Source organism: Silurus aristotelis (genome assembly GCF_946808225.1).
Source record: "Silurus aristotelis genome assembly, chromosome: 10".
NCBI classification, from domain to species: domain Eukaryota; kingdom Metazoa; phylum Chordata; class Actinopteri; order Siluriformes; family Siluridae; genus Silurus; species Silurus aristotelis.
Window position 1 is genome coordinate 4,726,814 of NC_139583.1, and position 14,528 is coordinate 4,741,341.

The window sequence follows — 14,528 nt, forward strand, 5'->3', positions numbered from 1 at the left end:
TCTCCCTCTCTTGTGCTCTCTCTTCACCCCCACTCTCTTCCTCCCTCTCTGAATCAGAAAGAGCAGCCTGTGTAGCTTTGTGTCCTTTCTGTGCAACACAATACCCAAAAAAAAAACAAAAAAACAATAGACAAACAGACAGGCCAAAAAAACAAGCAGACAGACCGTTAGGCCGGCAGGCAGGCAGACGGACGGACCTCCAGGCAGATAGACGGACCTTCAGGGAGACAAGTGGACCGTCACTCAGACAGACGGACCTCCAGGCAGACATACGGGCCGTCAGGCAGACAAGTTGACCGTCACTCAGACAGACGGGCCGTCAGGCAGACAAGTTGACCGGCAGACGGACAGAGGGGCCGTCAGGCAGACAAGTTGACCGGCAGACGGACAGAGGGGCCGTCAGGCAGACAAGTTGACCGGCAGACGGACAGAGGGGCCGTCAGGCCGATGGGCTGATCAACAGGCTAACAGACAGACAGACAGACAGGTCATAAAAATCAGGCCGACAGATTGACAGACTGACTGACAGACTGATAGATTTGGAGATGCTGCAGGAGGTGCAGTGTTTGTTTAGAGAAGACGCTGTGAAGTGAAACGAAGTGAGGACTGAAACCAGAGTAATCTGAGTTTTTGTCACTCTGGACCCTGAGAGATTTACTATAAGTGAGACTAAAACATGTGACTGATCCATACGTGGCGTTGCAGCCACTCAGGGCCTTACGCCACACTCACATGTTCTCCACCTTACATCCCTCGCTCTCGACTCACCAACTGAACGACTTCAATATTAAAGAAATTGGGTTCACAGTTTTTGTTTTTTACACCATTGACATTACATTACATTTCCCCACCCACTTAAAGAGACAGCGGCACGTTACTTCTCCAGTCACTGTGATCTTTAGACTCGTTTTCCACCTGTCAGATCGCAGTGCTGAAATGGCTTTGGATTTATATTCAGGGTAAACTGGCGTATGGCTGAAGAAGAGATTTTAAAGAGAAGTCCCTTGACGCTGAGGCTAATCATAGCGATTTAGGTTTTTCATTTCCTTTTACAGCTCAAACAGGATTTGTTATTTTACAGCGTGTAGATTTTGTATAGTGACGTTTAAAGGGTAAAACACTATTAGTGCAGTGTCTCATCCATTGGCATTCTCCTCAAACGTTCTCAGTAGCAGCTGCTCCACAGCCCAGTGCACGGTGGCACATTTGCATGGGATAAAACACAAAATCCTGGAGGTGATCGGTTCTGTTACCTCTCCTCTACACGTAAAACTAAAGCTCTACAGCAGACCACTCAAGATCTTCCACTCCAACCCATGTCAACCATATCTACATGGAGGAAAATTTCATGATACTAAGAATTCAAAGACTCCATATATGTTGTAACAGTTTGGGAAAGAACCACATCTGACTGGAAAGGTCAGATGTCCCAATACTTGTGTTCGTTTGACCCTCACTAATTGCTTAGATTATAAAATCTCTGATAGAGAAAAAAAAACATTACCCACTTCCTGTAGATTTATATGTAAACATGTTTGAGAGTCGAGGGAGGGGATAAAAGCGCCCGGTGTGACATCATAGTGTTGATGTCATTTTGTTGGCTAAAATTTATTCCTTTATCTCCGCTCTCTCTGAGTTATTGTATGAGATAAAGGTTACGCTCGTGCACGAGGTCACAGTTTCTCTGTCGGCGCCTGCGTCCTTTAACGTCCTTCATTTATGTTAAATACGGCACAAGCTTCCTGTCAGAATCGATGTCATTCGGTGTGCTAAAAAAAAATGCCGTGCCTGCGTTCCATAGATTACAAATGAAGAAAAAAAGCTCTCCTCACATAATGGAGTCGGCTCTGGGGTGTTCCTTTCTTGGAGAAGAAGCCTTTCGGGTTTATTTAGCGTGTGTGTCCTCTGTGTGGCCGTGTATTGATTTGATGAAGGGTGGGCTCAGGGTCTGTGCTCAGGATATCACGGATATCTCTCCTCCTCAGATGTCAGGCTCTTGAGACACACACAGGAAACCTCAGCTTCTTTTTTTTTTTTCGATTCCTGGGATGCTACCATGCTATATATATTTTTTGCTGAGGTTGAGGTTATATACGGAAACGAAGCATGAAACAACTCAATGTGCTCTCAGGCAGTTTTAGGAACATGTACTGTAACATGTAATGATTATATTTTGTGTGCACATTGTGATTAGTGAAGGCTTTGAATTTATCGAGCACTTTGTTCTTAAATAAAATGGAACGCAAGATGCTGTGGATCGTGTACACGCAGAAATTTCCCTGTTTAGCCTCAGATCAGTTCACTTCAGCGAGCACTGAGACACGGAGACATCGACGGCTCTCCCTCGACCTCCGTTACGCCACCTTGCTCTCGGTTTTTATTTTCCTCACGTTTGATGATGTTCTCTTCAGTAGGGTGTGTGACTGCTTAAAATGTCCTGGTTGGTGAGTCCCTTGACCGAAAACTAGGGGTGTAACAGTACCTCGGTTTTGAAGTCACGGGTCGGTTCAATCTCTGTACGGTTGGGGGGAGGGATGCAGAACATAAAATTATTTGTCGTTTTTTTTTTTTATTATTATTATTTTTATTATTGCAGTTTTTTATTATTAACATTTGTGAACATCAACAGTTAATTTTTTTTTTAAACCAATTCCTGCTTTCGGTGCCTGCTTGGATAAATAATATATAAAATTAAATAAAAAAAAAATAGAATAAATCAAACTAATTTAATGCACCATTTTATTATATTGAAATAAAATGTATTTATAAATATATTTTTTTATAATTATTTATAAATATATTTATGTAATATTATTTATTTTATAATAATAATGAAATAAAATGAAGTAATTTTCTTTTAATATCTTAAAAAATATATATATAATAAAGCAAATACATTTTATTATATTGATTAAATTAAGTAATTGATTAAATTGGCACAAATTTATTCGATTAAATAAAAAATTAATTTAAAAAAGTCGTTTTTTAGACCCTATTTGGGTAATACAGATGTGTCTGTAAGTGTGGTTTTCTTTTTATTTTCTGAAGATATGATCTACTGAACTGTCCTACTTATTTCAGCACACTTCAACAAATGTCTTCATTTGTTCCATCCTTAATTCATACGCTCGCTCGATATGCGGAATTGTCAGGATTTCTTTATTTTAAGAGAAATTCTTGAAGCAAACGCTAAAGAATCCGTATCTCTAGACGGTCGTAAAAACATCGGCGAAGACAGGAAGTGGCAGCGATTTTGCTCATGCGCAAAACAAACATTTTCCAACGCACTACAATTCGTGTTTCCAGTACATAGCGAATAGCCACAATTATTTATTTATTTATTTTTTTTATTATTCATTTATTTATTTATTTTGATACCCCTGGCATTGTTGTGTATGTTTTTGGCACATTGTGTATGTGACCTGATTATAAGCGTCTATTACGTGCTGAGGAAATTCCTCGCATGACTGAAAGATGATGGATTAGGACTCCTCAAACAGGAAGTGATTGGACTTGATCGAAAGGTTGTGATTGTAATTCCAGCATCATCAAAGTGTCACAGGCGGTTGAGCAAGGCCCATAATCCTCAACTGCTATGAGGTAAATGTATGTCGCTCTGGATTAGGCTGTCTATCAAATGCTGTAAATGGAACTGTTCTTGGTTGGATTCAACATATAATGTGTGAAATATGTTGTGGGAAGTGCGTCCACCTGCACGTGCCGCCGCTCTGATTGTGGTGTATCGGGGCTGTCACGCAGATCAGCTTATTACCCCTCCATACCCACCGATTAAACATCGACTCAGCGTGCGGTGTGAAAGGAGCATGACGTGTAAATGAGCGATGAAGGCAATAAAGAAGCTCAGAGGAGCCCATGACCACTAATCCAGCTGCTTTGTGTGTGACAGCTGACAGATGTTCACTCAGTTAAGGAGGAAGAATCATTAAAAAAATCATAACTGCCACTAATAATGGGAAGAAATGAAACGTGGGTGTGTGGGTGTGTGGGTGGGGGTGTGTGTGTGTGTGTGTGTGTGTGTGTGTGTGTGGGTGTATGTGTGTGTGGGTGTATGTGTGTGTGGGTGTATGTGTGTGTGTGTGTGTGTGTGTGTGTGTGTGTGTATATATGTGTGTGTGTGTGTGTGTGTATATATATATATATGAAACCTGAACTCAGAATTAGATTTGGGCCGTAAAGAACCAGACAGGAACCTAAGCTCAGGATCACACCTGGACTATGAAGAACCAGACAGGAAACTTATCTCAGGATCAGACCTGGATTCTGACGAAACGGTCAGGAACTTGAGCTGGAAATGTGAGACCTCAATAATTATGGATAAAGATAAGAAAAAAGTTTTTGTTCCAGCTACAAAATCTAGGTCAGGAAAAGTGGGAGAAGGAGTGTGTGTGAGAGAGAGCTTTCTGCAAAACCACAAGTCCACAAGACGGTGGAGCTGAACAAGATCTGATGATCCTGCAACCCCGAGAGGGTTAAGGGACTTGCTTTTGGTGCTGTGATTTGAACTCATGCCATGATGGCGGTGGAAGATAATTGAATGGTTCTAAATTAGCCAGACCTGCGTTCCGAATACTTGGGTTTTTTGAGACACGTGATTTAAAATTTTATTTTATTTTATTATTAATTTTTTTATTTTTTTTTTACTTTTTTGGAATTATTTTCACGTGAACTGAGAAAACGGTGTTTCCAATATTCCAGAACACGACCATTTCAGGAGCTCTTCCACCCTCTTCCATCGCTCACAAGTCCACTCAGATGCATTTAGACAACCACGTCCTGTGTCCCTAATGAGTCCGTTTGAGGCTAAGAGCCAAAACCCGTCTTTCTGCTCGTGTGTGTGTGTGTGTGTGTGTGTGTGTGTGTGTGTGTGTGTGTGTGTGTGTGTGTGTGCGCGCGCGCGCGCGTGTGTGTGTGTGTGTGCAGCTGCTCTGTGCTTTGTGCATGTTTCCAGCAGAATGGCGTCTTTGTGAGTCGACGATGGGAGGCAAGAAATCAGCGTGCTGCCTCCATCTGGCCAGCCATACTGCCACTTGAGGGTTTTGTTCAGCTATCAGACGAGAACATGCGCATGCGCGCACACACACACACACACACACATACATACATACATACATACATACATACATACACACACACACAATGTACACATTGCTTATGGAGATCAGACATCGACAGAGTGGAATAATCCCCCGATAAAGAGCAAACCCGCAGAGGATCAGGGAAACAGCTATAATTAGTGTGTGTGTGTGTGTGTGTGTGTGTGTGTGTGTGTGTGTGTGTGTGTGTGTGTGTGTGTGTGTGTGTGTGAGAGAGAGAGAGTGAGTGTGTGTATGTATGGGGGGGGGGTGATGAGGATGATTTGCACGTGTGTGTGTGTGTGTGTGTGTGTGTGTGTGTGAACAGAACAGAACAGCTCTAAAGCATGTGTGTGTGTGTGTGTGTGTGTGTGTGTGTGTGTGTGTGTGTCTGTCTATATAGGAAGTGCGAAATGTCCACTACACACTCCACCTGTAGGACAAACCCAGTAAAAAGAAAATAACTTATACAAACCAACTTTATAGCTGCTCACTCTCTTTGTGGTGTGTGTGTGTGTGTGTGTGTGTGTGTGTGCGCGCGCGCGCGCACGTGTGTTTGGTGCAGGACGATGGTTACATGTCCACACAATGCACGTTTGTTATTCTCCACGTTGGTCATCAGTCACCGCATTTTTTTTTTTCCACAGTCATATCAAATTAACACACCACACACACGCATGCACAAACGTGCACTAACACACACACACAGTGTTTTACAGCTTCTGAATAAACGCCCTTCACATTTTCCTCACGATTCTGACCGATCATTAAATTCGATCTCGTTTGTAATCGTACTCGTGCAGTAAAACGCTTTCATACGATCGGAAGAACACAAGAAAACCGAGAGATGGACGGATAGAGTGGGGGAAACTAAATACAGAAAGAGTAGATCGAGGTAAATTGATAAAAGGAAACATGTAGAAGAAAGAACAGAAATGTAGAAAGAGCAGAAAGATGGATGAGTGAGACAGAGGTGATTGGATGGCTGGATGGATGGATGAGTGGCTGGATGGATGGATGAGTGGCTGGATGGATGGATGGATGAGTGGATGGATAGATGGATGGATGTGGAATACGATGTTTACAAAGCACATACCAGTCTTATAGTCAGGTGTCCACAAACGTATAAAAATCTAATCTAACAGAATTCTAGTGGAATCGCTGGAAATCCAGTTGAAATGGAAATAAAAATGGAAATGCAGTGAATATGGAGTGTGATGTTGCCACATGCTCATGTCAGGATTTGAAGAAATGATTCTGAATCCGAAACGTCACTCATTTATACATTAATACAGAGATGAGAAAGCTGAGAACAGCGTGTTTGGCAGGTTCTCAGGGCGTCTGGTCGAGATGAGAGTTCTGAGATCCTGCAACTTGCAGTAGTGTTGCACGAGTTCCGTGAGCGAGAGTGAAACCATCAGAGATGCTGAAGGACACGTTCACGCCGCATTCACAGCATCCTTACCAACTACCTGGTGTGGTTTCAGTACTGCTGAACTGGATACAACTCTATTCAACTTGGACTGGTTTTTCCCCATATACGTGGCCAAAAGTTTGTGGACTCATACCATTTTCCCCATCTGGTTTGTGTGAAATTCATTCAGCTACAAGGGTGTTGGTAAAGTCAGGTCCTGGTGTAGGTGAGGTGAGAAGGCCTGGGGTGCAATCAGCGTGTTCATAAAGGTTTCATGTGATCTAATCTCGGATAACTTCCTGGAAGAGTCACACCACGCCGCGATGAGCCTGAACGATCTCTGGGGTGAGGTAAATGTGCACGTTATCTGCACATCTGCGTGAAGAGACCAGACTTATTAGTAGAATACGCTCGCGATCAAAGAGGGTGGGATCATTCGTAACGAGGCCGTGTGAAGAGCGAGAGGGTGGAGCAGGACAGGTTTTTCCATCGACCAAGTGCGTTTGATTAGAGCTGTTTACACTCGGATCATTTCTGCACTTGTTGCAGATGTTTGTACTCCGTATCTCAGGCCAGAGTAACTCTAACAAAAGCATTCATGATTAGATAGTGGCTCGGTGATTGACAGGGGAGAGTGAGATTATTAGGATGATGAGGAATATGAGGATTGATAATTAGTATAATGGAGAAGAGGATGATGAGGAGGAGGACAAGTGTGAAGTGGAGGAGTATAAAGAAGTGGGATCAGGAGGATGTACATGATAATGAATATGAAAAGGAGGAGAAGGATGAGTATAATGAGGAGGAGGATGTCTCAGGAAGACTGCGTGTCCCAGTGTCCCAGTGTGTGAAGACTGTTTCATCTACTCTCCATGTTTTATTTCATTACTGACATCATTCCATTTCTGGAAGACAGCAGCTCAGGGCCACTAATAAAATGTATTACTCGTGTGTGTGTTTGTGTGTGTGTGTGTGTGTGTGTGTGTGTGTGTGTGTGTGTGTGTGTGTGTGTGTAAAAAAAAAAAAAAAAGTGTAAAAATGTCTTTTTATCTCTTTTTGTTTTTTTGTTTTTTTTTTCTCTTATGCTCTTTTTCCTTTTCCTTCCTTTCTAGATACATGTTGATTTCAGTGCTGAACTGCAAAGCGGCTCATTGCTTATTCTCTCCATCTGCAGAAATCCACACTGATGCACTACTCACTCACTCACTCACTCTCTCGCTCTCTCGCTCTCTCGCTCTCTGTTGATTGTACTCATTCTGTTCAATGGAAATTGAAAGAGCTGTGTTGAGACGAATTTAATATCCACATGGAGTAACAACCTCTCATGATGACGAGTAGGAGGATGATTATGATGGTGGTGGTGAGGATGATGATGATGGAGGTAAGGATTCTCGAGATTACGGTGGTGGTGGTGAGGATGATTATAACGAGGATGATTATGATGAGGAGGGGAGGGTTATATAATTATGAGGAGGATGATGATAATTGTGGTAAAAAGGAGGATGGTGGGGAGGAGGAGAATGATGATGAAGAGGGGAAGATTATATAATTATAAGGAGGAGGATGATGATAATTGTGGTGAGGAGGAGGAGAATGATGATGAAGAGGGGAAGATTATATAATTATAAGGAGGAGGATGATGATAATTGTGGTAAGGAGGAGGAGAATGATGATGAAGAGGGGAAGATTATATAATTATAAGGAGGAGGATGATAATTATGGTGGGGAGGAGGATAATGATGATGATGAGGAGGAGGAGAATGATGATGAGGAGGAGGAGGTGGGGGAGATTTGAGGTGAGAAGCCTGTAAGAGGAAGTGTGGTAGTTGCAGCCCTCTGCCTCAGGGTCCGTCTCAGTATTGTGCTGAATGAAGTGACTTTAATTTCCCTCAAATGCCTTCCTTAGTGTGTGTGTGTGTGTGTGTGTGTGTGTGTGTGTGTGTGTGTGTGTGTGTGTGTGTGTGTGTGTGTGTTCGATCAGGGAACTCCAACATGTGTGCTGTTCTCCCTCCTTTCTTTTTCTTCACTCTCACAGTCCTCCTTCTCACAACTTGCATTCCTTTTTTACTCCATCTACAACAAGAATTTCCTGTTCTCTCTCTCTCTCCCTCTCCCTCTCTCTCTCTCTCTTTCTCTTTCACTGTCCCTTTTTCTCCTTATCACAGTCTCTCTCTGTATAGCTCTCTTTCTTTTTCACTGTCTCTTACATCCTCTCTCACACCATCTTTCTCTAATTCTTTCACCTTTTTTCCTCGTTTCTGACCATATCTCATTCCACTACTCTCTCACCCTCCGCCAGTCTGTCAATCTCTCCATGTCTGTTTTTCTTTTTTTACACTCTCTTTTTCTCCCCATTTCTTTCTCAGTGTCTCTCGTATTCTGTCCGTCTCACTCACTCCCCCCCTTCCCCCATTCATTTGTATATAATTTTGTATATCATCTGACACTAACCAATCACAGCCTGGGTTGCAAAGTTCCAGGAATTTCCAAGACCGGAAACGTTCCATGGGAAATAAAAGCAATAAACTGGGAATTAATTTTCAGTAGATATTCTACCTGCACATTCACCAATCAACAGCAGGCTTATTGCAAGGCCACGCCCCCCGCATACACTGTGTATTCATCCATCACATAACACACACCATTTCTAAAATCCTGCACACAAAATAATGCCAAAAAATATCCGTCTTGGCGAGTATTCACGTAAATTACATATATATTACATGCATTTATGTTTAAAACTTAATTATGTGTGTAAACTACTGTTCGACAAAACTATACGAATTAAATCAATTAAAAATAATATTTTTTAAAATCTGTATTAGTTTGCATGCATGGCAGCTTATGACCAAACAAAATGTTTATATTTAATTTTGCATATGATACAGTTCATATACATTTCCCCACATTTCTAACTAACTCCCAGAAATTCCCACAAAAATTCCTGGTAAATTTCCAAATCGGAATATTTCCAAAATTCCGAAGATGAGGAAATTTATCGGATAATTTCCGCTACTTTGCAACCCTAATCACGGCTGAGTTGAATGTGACGCGTCCGGAGCTTCACCGCAATCCAGACTCGGCACGTTTCTGCGTACGGTCAACACTCTGTTGCCAAAAATATACGGACACCTGCCTTTTTCCAGCCATGTGTGGTTTTTCTCCGAACTGGTGCCACAGAGTCGGAGTCGTGCAGTTTTATAGGACAGCTTTGGATCCTGCAGCGCAAAACTTTCCCTTCACTTGAACTTCGAGACCCAAACCTGTTCCAGCATGACAATTATGAAGATACATGAGTTGGAGTGGAAGATCTCCTGCTATGGAGTTCTGACCTCAACATTAATCAGCTGACTGCACCCCAGGACTCCTCACCTCACCTCCATTAGTACCTGACTTTACTAACATCCTTGTGGCTGAAGGAATCTCCACCAGCACACTCCAAAGTCTAGTGGAGCATCTTCCCAGTAGAGTAGAGTAGAGATTATTATAACAGAAAATGGATTCAATGTTGAACGAGAACGCTGAAATCTTATAGTCAGGAGTCCACAAATGTTTGCCCGTGTAGTGTAGATGTTTATGTGAAGCTCCTGAGACGTGAGGCTGGTCTTCACCGTGCCTGTGTGGATTTGCATAGTCATTAAGGTCACATTTTCATATTTTCGGTGTAAACCACACAATGCAAACTCTGTGCAGGAACACGCTTTCACAGTTACAGCTGGTGTGTGTTTGTTTTTCTTCTCCAGGTACCGTATTTTCCAGGCTATAAGCTGCAACTTTTTTCCCACACTTTGAACCCCGCGGCTTAAACAACGAAGCGGCTAATTTATGGATTTTTCCTGTGTTTTTCCCGGTTTCACAAGATTCAAGACAAAAAACTGAACATTAGACCAATGAAATTGCTGAACGGATTCAGGTGAACCAATGAAACTCTTTATATTAAATCAGATGCGCTCCCACTGAATCGGGCCGCACCACATCATAAATATGGATGATGTTCCTCTGACGTTTGACCTGCCGCTCACTCAGACTGTCTACAGGAAATGTGAATCATTCGTCACGCTGAAAACAACCGAGCATGAAAACACACTTCACCTGTGTTCTGAGCTGCACGGCATCAGGAGAAAAGCTTCACCGATGGTGATTTTTAAACGCACAACGATGCCAAAAGAAAAACCGCGCTCCGTCCTGACCCAGATTTACTTTCTCTCCGTGATCCTGATACGCAAAAGGATCACGCAGCATCTCTTTCGGGTGACCGATATCATCTGTGAACGCTCGCCAGAGTCTTTCCTGCTCCTGTCAAAAATACTTCTAACGATCTGCAAAAGAATAAACGGCAAGGAGGAAGTTGGTCGTTTTTTTTTTTGTTGTTGCATCAAGGTCACAAATTTTTATCCCGTTTTTGTTTTTTTCCAAAATGTTAATTTTTTTATTTACTTGTTTGTTTTTATCAAATGTGAAAAAAAATTATATCTTTCAGCTGTTACTACTTTTTATCACTCTGAATTACACACACACACACACACACACACACACACACAGAGGACTGCTCTATTTTTGGCTTGCGTCCTTTTGCAGCAGTCCGCAAGTAGAGCATTTCCTGTTTCTGCACGAATGTCAGGAACACGCGCGCACACACACGCACGCATGCACACACACACACACACACACACACACACACACACACACACACACTCCAAAGCTGTTTTTTAGCCTTCTTTTGCTACTTTGTGCTACTCGTCTTACAAGCTGAATTTTCAAATCTCTCCGAGTTTCTTTTTTTGTGTGTGTGTGTGTGGGGGGGGGGGGGGGGTGTCTTCTTGGTTACATGTCACAAGTAGGCGTCTTGCGGTGTATTAGGTGCCACATCTTGCCCCCTCCATCGTTCTCAACCCGAACCCAATCAGCATGTTGAGGGATGGAAACTCTGCGTCAGCTGCCACAGTCATTTTGACTTTCACTTCCTGTTCATGGCAGGAAGCCAGCGAGGGACCACTTGTCTCCGCTCCCATGACGCGCATCGGCGCTCAAAGCCTGACCACCTCAGAGTGTGCTCTGAAGAAATCTTTTAATGTAGAGCAGGATGAAATGTCTCCTTTTGAGAGTTTGAGTCATTGTTTTATACAGATCGATTTTATTTATTAATTTGTTTTATAAAAAATTTACAAACGTTATTACTTTTTTTCCCTGTATGACGATAGGCAAAAACAGATATTCAAGATTCCTTTAAACGAGTTTGTGTACATTTAATTATTGTAAATATTGTATTATCATCTGTCACAGTAGTGCTCTTCTATTATCAGTCTGTCCTACTGGTCAAAAATGCTGAAGGATAGACAGTCAGGTGTGTGTGTGTGCGCATGCCCCCGGGGAGGAAAAGGTTGCGCAGGTTCGTTATGTCTCAGCCGAGCAGCTGCAGTGAAGCGTACCTCCTGTACGTTGTTCTTGCGTCGATCAGACACGTGCAGTTTATTAACTTCAGCTCACACAGTAAACGTGCATGAAGGGAAAATCACCTCTGGGTTACGAAAGGTGCAGGATGTGTCCATGTTCCCCATCTTTGAGCTTTAACGTGTGTGTGTGTGTGTGTGTGTGTGTGTGTGTGTGTGTGTGTGTGTGTGTGTGTGTGTGTGTGTGTGTGTGTGTGTGTTTCTCCTCAGCTCTGATGCTACCTGATACCCTGTGACACCTGTGTGAGGAGACTGTGACCCCCCCCCCTCCTCCTCCTCCTCCCCTTCCCTGACACAATGTCTGGGCTACAGGTACACACACACACACACACACACACAATCCTGAGCAGTGATGCATGTGTCCTGCACGCATCCTTTAGTAGTGAAAGAGCAATGTGCACCACGACTTATCCGGTTCATCTGCTGCGTCTCGCCCTTTGCTGAAGCACTTGAACGCGTTTTCAGGAAACGAGACGTTTTTGATTTTCGTTAATTTAAATGCGATTTAAATGAATGCGAATCAATTGGTTTTTGGGGGGGTGATTAAGCGGATCAGGGTTTTTCCACATCGCGTGTCTGAAGTGTTCGCGCACGGCATAACAGTATAAGAAGAGGGGGTGTGTGTGTGTGTGTGTGTGTGTCTGGGACTCCCCATATACAATTTACTAAATTTATACGCATATACAATATGTCTACATATTACTTGTATCTTATAACACTTGCACAGCATATTACATGTTTATATACTACGGTATTATTACAAACAAATAACCTTTTATAGCATGTAACTTATGACTCGTTGCATAGACCTCATACGGTATTAATCACATGTATGTACACATAAGTAACATGTTTATAATATACACAGGTTCTGTAGATGTAGCACATTGCATGTTTAGAACATACAGTAATGTGAAAACGAGTAAAAGGATATGTTGTGCATGTATAAGCTCATTCCTCTGCTTCCTCTTCCCTCTGTGCAGACGCCATGGCCGCCGGGTACGGAGTGTGTGGCTAAGTATAACTTCCAGGGCACCACAGAGCATGATCTGCCCTTCTCTAAAGGAGACGTCCTCAGCATCATCGGCGTTACTAAGGTAGCGATCAGCACAGAAACGGGGTTAGAGTTGGGGGGGGGGGGGGGGGGCAGGAATTTCTTCTGCAAAATTATACATCAGATTCTATAAAAAAATAAATTATTTCTCACATGCAAAATGGTGTGAAACGGGTTCAAACTCGAGAATGGATGTATGCTTGAATGATTTGTGGGTTTGTTGATGCTTCAGCAATCACGAGCTATATCTAGCACCGTCTATTATCTCACCATCTCCAAACTTTTACCATCTGTAAACTTTCTACCGCTTTGACCTGCAGCCTTTTATAGCTTTCTTTGCATATTTGTTTTCTTTTTTTGCATGGGAGAATCATCAGATATGCAACTTATTATGGGGTAGAGGTAACTGGAAAATGGATACTGGATAAAATAAAAAACTAAAACATGTATAATAGATTGCAATTTATAACTTAAAAAAAAAAAAAAAAGCAATACTGAATCATTAAAATGTGCTAAATGGTAATCAATAAGAATAATTATTACATTTATGGCGTTTGGCAGACGCCCTTATCCAGAGCGATTTACAACTGAGCATTTGAGGTTTAAGTACCTTGCATAAGGGCCCAGCAGTGACAGCTTGGTGGTGTTGGGCATTAGAACTCATGATCTTTTGATCCAAAGTTCACTCTTATTCACTGTGCCAACACATCCCTTATATTATATAATAAAAGCCTCTAAAGGCCACTCTTGAAATAACAGCGGACCTTCTCAGCCGCTCCAGTACGAGACGCAACCCGGAAAAACTATCGGTATAGATTTTTGCTCATTTTTTTCCAGCAATTATCTACCGGTGCTGATTAATTGCCAAAACCAATGAATCGGTCGACCTCTATTTAAAATCGGAAGGTCGTGAGTTCCAATCCCAGCACCACCAAGCTGCCATAGCTGGGCCCTTGGGCAAGGCCCTAACCTTCAACTGCACAAATGAGATACAGTAATACCTGGGAAATTGTCAAATTCGGTACTCATGACGTTATGACGACTGAAAAATGTGTCAGCACTTTAAATGTCATTAGGAAATCGCAGTATAACGTTCTTGAAATGCATCGTTTTTTTTTTTCTTTATTGTTTGGTTTGCAGTCTCTCTTTATTGAACTTTTTTTTTAATGACACTTTGTTTATGTTTGGATGCAATGAATGTAAGCTCCGTTTACGTTTCCACAGGATCCCAACTGGTACAAAGCAAAGAACACGGTGGGGAAGGAGGGAACAATCCCTGCCAACTACGTGCAGAAACGAGAAGGAGTAAAGTCAGGAGGGAAGCTGAGCCTGATGCCGTGAGTGCGCTCTCTCTCTCTCTCGTCTCTCAATTTGGCTCATCAGTGCACGAAGTGATTAGCAAACTGTGATTCTACATTCCAGATGATTCATGATGCATGACTTTCATCTGCGCCACCTTTTCATCGTGCTTTCATGCGTCCCCTAATTATACAAGTTCATCAAAGTCACAGAGCTTT

At 42.4% G+C, this 14,528-nt stretch overlaps 2 protein-coding genes across 2 annotated transcripts in view; one reads left to right on the forward strand and one right to left on the reverse strand.

The window, feature by feature from the left end:
- Positions 1-14,528, reverse strand: part of LOC310732045 (uncharacterized protein) — a 195,052-nt gene that overhangs the window by 154,991 nt on the left and 25,533 nt on the right. The gene's annotated exons all lie outside the window — the stretch shown is intronic.
- cskl (c-src tyrosine kinase-like) overlaps positions 1-14,528 on the forward strand; it is a 28,935-nt gene that overhangs the window by 1,039 nt on the left and 13,368 nt on the right. The window contains exons 2-4 of the mRNA XM_083552449.1: positions 12,168-12,269; positions 12,941-13,054; positions 14,236-14,348. Coding sequence (XP_083408575.1) covers positions 12,255-12,269; positions 12,941-13,054; positions 14,236-14,348 — 242 coding nt within the window. The 5' untranslated portion in view covers positions 12,168-12,254. The remainder of the gene's footprint in view (positions 1-12,167; positions 12,270-12,940; positions 13,055-14,235; positions 14,349-14,528) is intronic.